At 41.2% G+C, this 13,010-nt stretch overlaps 1 protein-coding gene across 1 annotated transcript; it reads right to left on the bottom strand.

The window, feature by feature from the left end:
* Positions 1-9,777: 9,777 nt before the first annotated feature.
* LOC143557418 (phosphatidylinositol/phosphatidylcholine transfer protein SFH13-like) lies at positions 9,778-12,669 on the bottom strand. The gene is made up of 12 exons (XM_077046493.1): positions 12,529-12,669; positions 12,142-12,430; positions 11,959-12,058; positions 11,615-11,881; positions 11,450-11,527; positions 11,263-11,367; positions 11,138-11,187; positions 10,959-11,058; positions 10,791-10,884; positions 10,600-10,712; positions 10,005-10,520; positions 9,778-9,895 (listed from the first exon to the last, which is right to left on the bottom strand). The coding sequence occupies exons 1-12, from the start codon at positions 12,533-12,535 to the stop codon at positions 9,878-9,880; spliced, it is 1,737 nt and encodes a 578-aa protein (XP_076902608.1). The 5' UTR covers positions 12,536-12,669; the 3' UTR covers positions 9,778-9,877.
* Positions 12,670-13,010: the final 341 nt, after the last annotated feature.

The raw sequence follows: 13,010 nt of genomic DNA, 5'->3' as shown, positions 1-13,010 counted from the left end.
GCGCCTTTCCCCAAATCTTCTGAAATTTGATAAGGTCCCTCCCAATTGGGGGACATTTTTCCTGGGGGTATCGCGCGGCTAGCTTCATTGTTTCGAAGGACAAAATCATTTTTCTTGAAGTGGCATTCTTTAACGCGCTGATTATAATATTTTTCCAGCTTTTTCTTGTATTTGGCTTCATTGATGATAGCCTCTTCTCTGCGCCCTTCAAGCAAGTTGAGGTCCAATCTTCTTTCGCGCTCGTTATCAGTCTTGCTCATCATGAGTACCCTATGGGATGGGCATCCAATTTCTGCTGGGATCATAGCCTCTGTCCCATAGGTTAGGCTGAACGGGGATTCGCCATTGCTAGTTTTGCTTAATGTCCTGTGCGCCCACAGGACATTAGGTAACTCTTCGACCCAAGAATGGGATTCTCCCTCCAATCTTTTCTTCAGCCCATTTAACAAACTTTGATTCGCGCGCTCCACTTGGCCATTCCCTTGAGGGTGGTAGACCGAAGTGAAGATTTGGTTGATGTGCAATTCTTTGAGCCAGCTGGATATCTTCCTGTCAGTGAATTGTTTGCCATTGTCGCTCACAATTTCCATAGGAAGGCCAAAACGGCAAATGATGTGGCTCCAGATAAATTGCTTCATCGCCTCAGCTGTGATTTTTGCTAGTGGCTTGGCCTCAACCCATTTTGTGAAATAGTCTATCGCCACTACCAAAAATTTCACTCGCCCTTGCGCTTGCGGCAGGGGCCCCACAATATCAATGGCCCATTTGTGGAAAGGCCATGCGGAGGTCACTGGAATCAAGTTGTTCTTTGGACGCATGGTGTTTGGCGCGTAGCTCTGACATGCCTTGCATTTTTGGATTTCTTTTAGCGCATCCAAGTACATGCCTGGCCAATAGTAGCCTGAGCTCATTGCCTTGGCAACCACCATGCGCGGACCAGCGTGTATTCCACAGATTCCTTCATGAATCTCCCTAATCACATAGCTTGCTTCTTCAGCATCCAGGCATTTCATGAGCGGTCCAAGATAAGAGCGCCGATATACTGTACCATCAAGTAGTTCATAATTCTGCGCCTTGTGTCTTATCTTTCTCGCCTGTGCGCGATCGTCCGGTAACTTCCCCTCCTTCAGGAATTCCATTATTGGAGTTATCCAGGATGAAGGGGTTGTATGAATTACAAGAACAGATTGCGTTTGCACTGACGGGTTGCTCATCACTTCCACCCTGACATCTTTGCCAAAGTGATCAAAATTAGTTGAAGCCATCTTACTCAACGCGTCAGCAGACTTATTTTCGCTGCGCGAGATGTGTATGATTCTGAAGAAGTCAAACTGCTCGACGAGCTTTTTTGCCTGCTCTAGATATAGAGGCATTGTGTTCTCCTTGGCGTCATATAGGCCGTTGACCTGAGCAGCTACCAAGTAAGAATCAACATGGGCCTCTAGCCTTTTAACTCCAAACTTGCGCGCAATGCGCAGACCAGCCAGCAGGGCTTCATACTCAGCCTCATTGTTGGTACTCTTGAAGTCCAACCTAATAGCATAAGTATATTCATGATTATCAGGGTCCACCAGTTTGAGGCCTGCGCCGGACCCTTCGCTGTTGGAGGCTCCATCAGTGAATAGCCTCCAAACATCTTCTTCATCGTTTGCTCGCGGAGGGTCTACCTCGCGCTGAGCTTCTTCAATCTTTCCATCTGGGATTTCTGTGATGAAATCCGCTAAAACTTGACCCTTTATTGCTGGACGAGGCTTATAGGTGATCGTGTGTTCACCTAATTCCAGCGCCCACTTTGTCAGCCTTCCGGAGAGCGCGGGGCGTCGCAAGACTTGCTGGATGTTGTAACCAGTCAGAACTTCAATAGGATGACCATTGAAGTATCTATGGAGCTTGCGCGACGCGTGTGTTAGTGACAAAACTAACTTTTCCATGATGGAATAGCGCGTCTCAGGGTCTGTGAGCACCCGACTCACATAGTATATTGGCGTTTTGATCCCCTTGCGATCCACCAATAATACTGCGCCGATCGCGCGGTCTCCAGCTGACAGGTACAATGTAAGGGTTTCGCCAGGAAGTGGAGCTGTGAGCGCGGGCAACTTTATGAGACATTCTTTTATCTCAGTGAAAGCTTGCTCAGCCTCAGGCGTCCACTTGAATTGGCTCTTCTTCAAGCAGTTCCTCAAGGTGTTAACGAATGGAGTAGATTTGCTGGCGTGGTTCGCTAGGAACCTGTTGATTGACACCAATCTACCATTCAGCTTCTGAACCTCTTTCATGGTGGATGGTGAAGGCATGTCAAGGATGGCTTCCACCTTTTCAGGGTTCACCTTGAAACCATCCTTAGTGACCATTACACCAAGAAATTTCCCCTCTTCTGCGCCGAAAGTACATTTGCTCGGGTTGAGCTTCATGTTAACTTCCGTTAGGCGCTGAAGAGTTTCCTCGATGTCTTTGAGCATTTGTCTCTCCTCCCTGCTCTTGATCACCAAATCATCAACGTAGACTTCTAGATTTCTTCCGATTTGTTCACTGAAAACCGAATCCATAAGTCTCTGATAGGTGGCGCCCGCATTCTTTAAACCAAAGGGCATTTTTGTGTAACAAAAAACACCCTTGTCGGTCCTGAAGGCCGTCTTGTCTTCGTCTTGTGGTGCCATTTGAATCTGGTGATAGCCTTTGTAGGCATCCAGGAAACACTTGAGCTTGAATGGCGCCACGGAGTCCACCTTTGCGTCGATGTTTGGGAGGGGGTAACAGTCTTTCGGACATGCTTTGTTGAGGTCCTTGAAGTCAATACACATCCTCCATGACCCGTTGCTTTTCTTTACCATCACAGGATTGGCTACCCACGTCTGGTATCGGATCGGGCGGATGATGTTTGCGCGCAACAGGTCCTCAACTTGCTCATTCATGGCCTTCGCCTTTTCATCCCCCATGATTCTCTTTTTCTGAGCAATTGGCTCCACCGACTTGAACGTGTTAAGAGAATGTTGCGCCAAGTCTCGCGGGACCCCAGTCATATCGGAGTGTTGCCACGCGAAGACCGACGTGTATTTTGTGAGCAACCTTTTCATTCTCAATCTCGTTTCGTCTGAAATGGTAGCGCCAATTGTGACCGTTTGCTCGGGGAATTTTGGGTTTAAAATCCACTTCTCTGGCGCATTGTCCGCCATTTGAAGTTTCATTCTCCCTTCCCGCGGCGTACTTGTCACTGCACACAAATGATCGCGGTAAACAAATGTTACGCCTGTTGGTGTAGGGAACCCCAATGCGCCGTGCGCTGGCGACGGTACAGCATTAAATTAGGCAATCGTTCCCCTGCCCAGGATCATATTGTGGCATGACGTGGTAGGCAAGACCAAGAAGTTGACAACTTCTGCTCGCTTGTGCTCATCATCCCCCATAGTTAGTTCAAACTGAATCTGGCCTAGGGGATGGATGATTTCATTTGAAACACCACAGATTGGTGCGTTCACAATTTCGAGCCGCGCTTGGTCTGCCGGGTCTAACTTTCTGAAACATTGCTCATACATAATGTCAGATTCGCTTCCAGTGTCCACCAGGACTTTTGACACTTCGTAGTGAGCAATGTGTGTGGTGATGACGAGAGGACTGCTTATTGAAGGGCCTCCCCTGATTCGTGGGAAGATGACTTGCTGCTCGCGCCAATCCCCGTGGATTTGCGCGCTTCTCTTTTTTGACGTCTGCCCTTGTCGTCCCCCCTCAGCCACACAGATTCTTTTGTATTTCTTGCTGGCAGAGGCTCCTTCCGGTTGCTCATCTTCTATTCTTTGGTTTTTTACCAAGTGAGCCAGCCTGCCTGACTTTACATCCTTCTCGATCGCATCCTTTAAATGATGGCATGCGTCGGTGTTGTGGCCCGGGGACCTGTGAAATTCACAATATTTGCCACTGTTTTGCGGTCCCTTGTAGTGTAGTTGCTTGGGGGGCTTGAATTGGACATTCTCAGTACTTAACACCTGTGAAGGTGTTTTAGTGAGGGGAGTCCATATTCTTGGCAGAGGTCTGCTAGGATCTCTGCCGCCCTCCTTCTTGTCACCCTCCCCGCGATTACGAACATCTTTTTGGGGCTGGGGTGAGCTTGGTTGCGCTTGTTTTTCTGCGGAAGAAAAACTTGTTGGCTGCAACCTGGACCATACAGAGTTCTGTTTGGCCCTCTTCTCCTTGCTGCGCGGTGATTCAGCCTGATGCGCTCTTTCTCTTGCCCTATCTTGGGCAATCTGTTTCTCATTTCTCGCGAAAACTCGCGATGCCTCCATTAACTTGGCCCACGTGGTGGGCATACCATCTTTGCTTACGAGAGCTCGTCGTAATTGATCACTGCGCGCGCCTTGTATAAAGGCCACGCGCAGGAGTTGCTCGGTTATACCTCCGATTGCCAGGGACTCCTGATTGAAACGAGTGATGTAATCTTCAATCGTTTCATCATTCCTGCGTATGCAGTGCATGATGTCATCAGGATCGCGCGTGTGCCTGCGCTGTTGTACGAAGTGGGCTTGGAACTTTTCTAATAGTTCCTCGAACCCATCAATTTGCCCTGTCGGCAAACTCTCGAACCATACCTGCGCTGCGCCCGTGAGGCAGCGAGCAAACATATGACACCATGTTGGCATCGTCCAGCTCTCCAGGTTTCCCGTGTTGTAAAAGCCTTGCAAAAAATCGTCTGGATCTGTCGTGCCGTCATACTTACCCAGACCACTTGGCATCTTGGTCTTGTGCTGGATGGGAGCCTGCGCGATGCGCGCAGTGAACTTTGAGTGTTTCACCAAGATGGCTGGTCTGTAAGGTGTGGTTACGTCCACTTGCCCTCTGACTGGTGGGCTGTACGGCATGTGCAGATCCGGATCGGCTCTGGCTCCAGGCGCCATGTTCACAGGCGCGCGGAGTTGTGAGCCTCCTGCATGAGTATCCCGCGTCTTCCTCATGCTATGCACTTCTTCATCACTGAACTCAGTGTGTGCAGTGTGAATAGAATGTCCTTCTTCCGGCGCGCGCGGCCTTTTTGTAGTCTGTTTATCAAACGCTTGCCTTTGTGTTTGGTCGGCTAGCTTCTTCTGTTTGACCATTTCAGTGTACTTTTCCATCAGACGCCGCTGCTCGTTTATGAGCCATTCATTCGGATCATTTGTTTCTTCTTCTGGACCCATTGGTCCTTTCAGTTTCGCGCCGGCCATATTTTGTAACGTGAGATCGTCTGGAGGAGTTTCAGTCTGGCCGTGAGGGGTTGTGACGAAGGGACGGTTGCTGGTGGTACGCGTAGAATCACGCGGAACCCTCAGAACCTGCTGTCCGTCGTTAACACCCTCACGTTCAATATCCTCCAGAGCTTGATCAACGTTACGAACTCCAGAAACCATGGTGATTGATTTTTTTTTTATAGATCTGATGAGATCTGATTGCCGTTTGTAACAGTGGATGGCGCCAATGAAGAAACGTGGATCTACTCGCTGGTAGCAGATCTACTTTCCTCGGGTGTGATTATACTATTTCACCGATGGTTCTTCTGGATCTGTGTTCTTCCACCTACAAAATGAACAGCGTCGTTACTTACCCCTCAGAAAGGGACAGAGGGGTCCTCTTTGGGGTAACCCTCCGGCGTGAGAATCAGTATATTGTGGAGAAGATGATAATGAGTGTAAAAGAATCTCAAGAGTATTGCTGAATAGCTGAATACCCTCTGATTGTGAGACTGTCTGTTTGTATGTAACTGATTGTGAGTGAATGTAATTCAATATGATTGAATGTGATATCACTGCTTGTAACTGTCAATGATTGAGTATGAATGTGTCATCAAAGTGGAGTTGATGCTGTATTTATAATGCTAGGGTTTCCACTGATTGGGCTCAACCTCGTTGGCCTCCTCCAATCGCACTGCGCCACGTGTCCTCTGGGACACCTGGCGCTTTCTCGTTGGTTGTAATCACGTGGTAACACATGTGTCATGCTGAGTTGTCGACCTTTCATTTGGCAGCTGTCAACATCAGCATATTCTTTCTCCTTAAAAAGATGCCTTATGGAAGGTTGTCTGATGTGCACAATCAAGGTTGCCCTAATCCTGATTTGGATAAGGACGCGGTTGATTATGTGCACGTATGATATGCGCCCACCCTGAGGATGCGCGAGGTCTTCTCTATATTCTCACGCGCAGATGTGATATGCACGAGCATGTGATATGCGCCGCGCGCTGATGCGTTGCGCGCATATGTGATGCGCGAGCATATGTGTGCCTGGGCAGATGTGATATGCACGGGCATGTGATATGCGCCGCGCGCTGATGCGCCGCGCGCATATGCGATGCGCGAGCATATGTGTGCCTGGGCATATGATGCCTGAGCATGTTTTGTATGCGCCATGCGCATAGGTTTTGGCTTTGTGCCTTCATAATGTCTTTATCTTGTGGGTTGACCCGCCTTGCTCGGTGTTGAGGCGGGTACATACCTCTTCAATTATCTTATACATGCTCGCTTATTAAGAAAATGAACGTCTTCGTATTCATGTTTGTTTATTGTTTGCATATACGATTCATGAACGAACATGACAAAACATAAATGAACGAGCATAATTGAGCAACCACCAAATTAAATGAAATAAAACTACACTTTTTGTAATGCATGCTAATTTATCTCATAAAGTTAAACCAAACTTTTATGGCCTAAAAGAGTTAAAGAATATATTAACGAACTAACTTAAACATGCATAAGCTAACAAATATAATTAAGCGAACCTAAATGAACGAACGTAAACAAACGGACATAAATCAATGTAAATGGACGGGAAAAAAACGAAGCGAACCTAAATGAGCGAGCATTCACAAACATGACGTTAACGAATATAAGTGAAAGAAAGAGATATGTTTCCATATTTCATTCATGTAACTAAATAACAAAAAATGTAGTCTTTTTGTTTGTAAATAAACTAGCATTAAAAAAATATAATGTCGAATCAGGGACGTCTCAGATAATCGTAAAAAAAAATTGGGTCAAATGCGAAAAAATTGGGCACTAAATTAGTTGAGTAATTGAGTTTAAACAAGAATAATACGTATTTTTTTTCAAAAAAATATATAATTTAAAAAAAACAAGGCTTATTGGAGTGTCGGGCCGAGGTCAGTCGACCACGCAGACCTGCCTCATAGCCGGCATTGTGTCGAATGAATTACGAATGGTTCTGTTTGGCTCAATTACATGCATATTTTAGTTTTACAAAATGTTTTCATTTAATTGTAAAAGAATTTGTTTTATATACATTTTTATTTGAGTTAATGGCCATTTTCGTTCCTATGGTTTGCTACTTTCGCCACTTCAGTCCAAAGTTTGAAATTTTGTCAATTTAGTCCTCATAATTTTAAATATTAGCCAATTACGTCCCATTTGTCTAACGGCATCCAGCAATGCCGTTAGTTTAAGGGTATTTTTGTCTTTCTTGTTTTTATTTTGAGTTAATGGTCATTTTAGTCCCTGTGGTTTGATACTTTTGCCACTTCGGTCCAAAGTTTGAAAATTTGTCAATTTAATGTTCAGTTTAATTCAGTTTTTTTTGTCTATAAGTAACCCTGAAGAGCATAAACCAAGCCCAAAACCATCGAGCAACCTCTAATATATGCATTTACTCTGTTGACAACAGTAATCATACCCACTCGTATTTAGTTTCAAGACATTTCCTTAACTCTCCCCCATGGTGGAATTCAATGGTAAAGTGGTCAAGGTAATTCCTTGAAACCGAATTGTATAGAAAAAACTAAAAAATGTTTCTTTGATTAATGTATAATAGTTGATTTCGACCCAGATGTTGATTTCAACCCAAATTTTCGTTACGATATGTTAATCTCTAAACCCAAACTATTATGCACTCATCAAAGAAACAATTTTTAGTTTTTTCGTACAATTCGGTTTCAGGGAATTGCTTTAAAGAAACAATTTTTAGTTTTTTTCATACAATTCGGTTTCAAGGAATTGCTTTGACCACTTTACCATTGAATTCCACCATGGGGGAGAGTTTAGGAACCGTCTAAAACTTAATACGAGGGGAGGGTGTATGATTACTGTTGTCGACAGAGTAAATGCATACCTGTTTTAGTTGATGCTGGATGGTTTTGGGCTTGGATTATGCTCTTCAAGGTTATAGACAGTTAAAAAAAAAACCTGAATTAAATTGAACAATAAATTGACAAATTTTCAAACTTTGGACTGAAGTGGCAAAAGTATCAAACCACATGGACGAAAATGACCATTAACTCAAAATAAAAAGAAGAAAGACAAAAATACCCTTAAACTAACGGCATAGCTGGATGCCGTTAGACGGATGGGACGTAATTGACTAATATTTAAAACTATGAGGACTAAATTGACAAAATTTCAAACTTTGGACTGAAGTGGCGAAAGTAGAAAACCAGAGGGACGAAAAGGACCATTAACTTTTTTTATTTCTATAAACTTGTTTAAAATTCTAAAATTATTGTCAACTCATCTACTCTTGAAAATTGTACAATTAAAATTTGTTCACGCATGCATGCGACGATCAATCTACGGTCACATCGTGAATTGACCGAGGATCCTTTATATTCTAGATTAAATAGTTGATTGAGCTCAAGCTCGAGATGGTTCACACTCGATCCTCCCATGGGCTGTGAGTTTACATAATAAACCTTAATTTAGTTTACAAATTTTGTAAAAAAATAAAATAAATAACCCTATGTTACATCATGAGCAACAAATTAGTTTCAAGATTGTCTCGAGCTTTCATCGAGCCGATCTCGAACCTCGTATAAACATTTCAACTCTTTTACATAGGTTCGCCCATGGTAGGGCGACTGTCGAAGGCCCGGTGTTTTAAAAAATCATATACCATCTGTATTATTTTTAATTTTCATATATGCATTTCAAGAACAAATTTTTTAGACACATTTGAAAATTTAAACCCTCTTAAGTCTTTGATTAAATTAAGCTCATCGAATGATTTACGCGCAATACCCATTAACATTTAACAAAATAAAAAAGTTTCAGCTGTATCTAGCTAGTTTCTTACTAGTCGGGGTTTCATTTAATAAAAGTTTAGTTGCTAAAAAAACTCAGCACTTTACTATTTATGTACGTTGTACGCTAGCAGATCCACCGGACCAGGGACGCTTGCAAGAGCTAGAAGGTTGTCAGCTGATTATCCAACTCAGACGCTCCGACTTATTAAGGTTGTATTTTTGGGCCCGATTTTTACCTGTCCTAGGTCTTGAATTTTATTTGGTATTCTCAGGAACGGCTCTGCGTTTACGGGCTCTAACTTTACATAAATAACATAGTTCGAAAAAAAATGATTTCACATGGAATTGCAAAAAGACATTTTATTTAACGAAGGCAACAAGGAGTACGTAATAATAATGGTTTAATTTCTTGTGAGTTGGTGTGCTGAAGAGCTACATGAAGACGTGTAATTTATGAATGTGAATATTAATTATTTGCATAAGTTCAAATGGTTGATGAACTTTCAAAGTTAGACTTTAATATGTTATTAAATGAAGGTATAGTTGTTTTAGGATTCATACATTAAAGTCACGTATAAGATATGCAACTAGTAAGCACTGAAAAGAAAATGTGATTATTGCCTTAAAGGGTAAATAGTTGAACCTCTCAAACCCTTATTTTATACCCGACCCTTTTATTTTTTAGAGGGCAGGGTCTCTGGTTCATGTTTCTTTATAAAAGGGCAAAGGGTCCGGATGGAGTCTTAGGTAAAAGGGTCAGATCTTACCCTTTGAACAGCCCTAATTATCATAAAGAAGAACAAAGGGTAATTATGGTATTTTGCTGTGCATATGCCAACACCTTTGTAAGATTTACCTCTTCCTTTTTCTCCTTGACAAATTTCAACAAATCCTTCTTTTCTGCAAAATAAAAATAAAGATAAAATAATTGTCAAACTTGGCCCAAAAGATGCAACCATACATAAATATGTATATACATATATAAATATATAATTATGATGTAGCTTACACAGAATTTTGACTGCTGCAACTTGTCCATCAATTCTGAAATCTCAAGTTGCCTGACCATAGTGGAATGTAACACTTTCTTGGTTTTATCAAGATCAAGTTCTATTGTTTTAATCCTGTCGATTGACTGTTCCAATATCTGTTCTTTCTCTGCAGAAATTTGAGGAGGTTTTATTCTAAGTTCTTCCACCGTCTTTTCGAGCTTCTCTAAACGTTCCAAACATGGAAGAAGTTGATCTGTATGAGATGTTATATCATTGGCTGGAGTGGTTCCCACTGCTCCAATTCCAATTGGCAGTCTGCAAACAGGTGTTATAAGTTTCATTGCCAATAAGACCACTGATCTTGTTATATATTTGAAGCTCCTCTTCACAGAGGCAATAGCTTCAAGTAAACGAGACCGGCTTTGAGATATTTGCAGCCCTTGATCAGAGCCAATAGGATCAATAAATTGATCATCATTGTCATCATCGTCATCATTACAATTGTAGTAAATGGGTGAATCAGATGCCATAGCCTGCATATATTGAAGAAAAAACTTGATTCGTGTATTAACGTATGTTACAAAAAGTACATAATGGAATTTTAAGGCTTACTTCATCACTAACTGATAACAATTGTGGAACCTTAGAATTGTTTGGGCTAGTTAAACAAGGATCATCAGCATCTGATCCTGATTCACTGACTGATTTACCATTTTGGCCCTGAAAACACAGTGCAAAAAGTACGTTAAAAGAGACCATGGTGGCATATATCTGTTTTAACTACTTAAATGTTATTATGCTTGCCTCCATGGTCTGGACAGAAGAGTCATTTTTTTGTTGATTGCTAGAGGTTCTTGTTATACGCCTTGCAAATGCGCCTTCTGCGTTTTTAACAACCTGCAAAACACAGACACGGATTATTATAAACAGGCACATGTAATATGAAAATAGTCAAAATATCATGATCATACCCTCATTATTTCAGGGTCATTCCATGGACCCATGTTTGACCGAAGACAACCACCTTGAGAAGCACAAGTGCATGTACCACCGAGGAATTCAGGAAGTTGACTGAAACAGTTATCAATAATAAGATTATCTTATAAAAGAAAATACAACTTAAGACTTTAGAATTTAAAAAAAAAAAAACCTCGGGTCAATGGCCTCGAGTAGTTTTTCTAGTGACTTAGGATCCAGCACCTATAATAACTCAACATTAGTGGAAGCTAAACAAAAAAAGGGTAAAATGGTCAAAAGTTAAAACATTTTGGTTACCTGAATTTTTGGAATTGTTTTTGCATCCAGAAACTTTTGAGCAGCAGGCCATAAGTAATTCTTAAAAGTTGAGCTAGCGTTCACGACAAACATTTGATGTAGTGTCTACTAATAAATTACAAAAACCGTTATTTCAAACACCTTTATTTATATTCAGTTTTCTTTTACTAGATTAGGGGTGATTTACCTCTGGGTAGTAGCTACTGTCAACCTTTGTCACAGCTCCAAGAATACTTGCAGCAGTTGGTGTAAAATTCTTTAAACCCTGCATACTATAATATTATACTTCATTCTAAATTATGTCATATGACAGTGTATTAAGATCAAAAGCATGTGGATCCGGTTGACATACCATTCCATGCACATCCAAGATTGTTGTAGTTGAACTAATCACTTTCTTCGCAGCAATTGAACATGCAGGATATTTTTGTTTAAAAGCGCGTTCAAACTCTTGAACGTGGTATTTTAGGTAACGATCAACTGTAGTAATTTGCATAAGCTTACTAGGGTGGGCCATCCCAAGTCTTTCAATGTAAATGGGCCTGCCTTCTTTATCAACTCCATGGTACCCTTGAGGATACTGTTGCAAGACTTCTTCCAGCTCAGTAAATTTGTAATCCTGACCATTCATATTATTAATATATATATATATATGTAAAAGAATGTTATTATCTATATATGTACTTATTTGGTTACCTCCAGTATTGTATCTGCTTCAAACTCTTTTCGCCAATTTAGCATTTCTTCCCAAATGAGGATTGTTCTTCCAATGTCAAAATCCCAGGCCTTTAAGAACCTAAAAGAAACAAATATGGGTTACTGATATTATTACCATCTTTCTTTATGAAAATGATTTAAAAGATGTAAAAATTTACTAGCCTCAATAAGGTATAATAGTCATCGTGTCTGGCTGGCAGTAAGTTCTGATCAAGGAGTTTTTGTCTTAATTCACAGACATGTTTCTCCTGATCTGCATCGCGTACATCTTCTATGGGAAATGAAGGAATTTGATAATGAACTTTCCTCTTTCGCCTTTTTTTAAATGAGTTGGTGAATCTGTTAGAGGCATTCATTAATGTCTTCTTATTTAGGGATGTAGTTCTGGATAGCCGAATCTCATCTCCAGAACTCTCAACTTTTTCATCAAAAGCCTCATTTCCCTCTAGGCCTAGTTTAAAAATAAGATTAAAAAAAGAAAATAATCATGCTTAATATCTTAATTAAAACCCTAGAAATATCATGATTAAGAACATATATGCAACTAACCTGACATTTTAGACAGGTGCAGAAGGGAAGAGACTCAGCAGTAGGATAGAGTGACCACAAATACTACTGTCAACACACCAGAAATTACATAAATAAAGCATCATATAGTATGCTTCATGGAGTAATATAACATATGATCTCTATTATAATAGGATAGCTTCAAATAATCAAAAGTTCCATTAAATTCCTAAAAACATAAGATCATAAAACAATCCATACATGCACGTACATAGGGCTGGCAATGTCTAACACGGAGTTAAACAAGCATGGGTTTAGGCTTAACATGTTTCGTGTCTTAAACAGACAGACACGTTTAAGACCTGTTTAAATTTGTGCTAAACAGGTTAAACACAACCTAATAATAACCTTTTTATGTTAGAGAATATTATAAAATATATTATTAGAGTTAGTATTGTATTATTACCATAGTTAGTAGATTGTATTTGATTATGTTTCCTTGTATTATCTCTATTGTACTCCTA

The sequence above is a fragment of the Bidens hawaiensis genome, unplaced genomic scaffold, assembly GCF_021521415.1.
Source record: "Bidens hawaiensis isolate Kalapana, Puna unplaced genomic scaffold, B.hawaiensis_p1.1 tig00018959_1, whole genome shotgun sequence".
Taxonomy (NCBI): Eukaryota; Viridiplantae; Streptophyta; class Magnoliopsida; order Asterales; family Asteraceae; genus Bidens; species Bidens hawaiensis.
This window is presented reverse-complemented; position numbering and strand designations above follow the sequence as displayed.

Bases quoted from the DNA above. Each gene is read 5' to 3' on its own strand.
- LOC143557418 (XM_077046493.1), bottom strand. The intron at 10,713-10,790 runs CAAGCATAATAA...TTGCACTGTGTT, and splicing joins TTCTGTCCAGACCATGGAGG to TTCAGGGCCAAAATGGTAAA. The intron at 10,521-10,599 runs GTAAGCCTTAAA...CAATATATGCAG, and splicing joins TGTTATCAGTTAGTGATGAA to GCTATGGCATCTGATTCACC.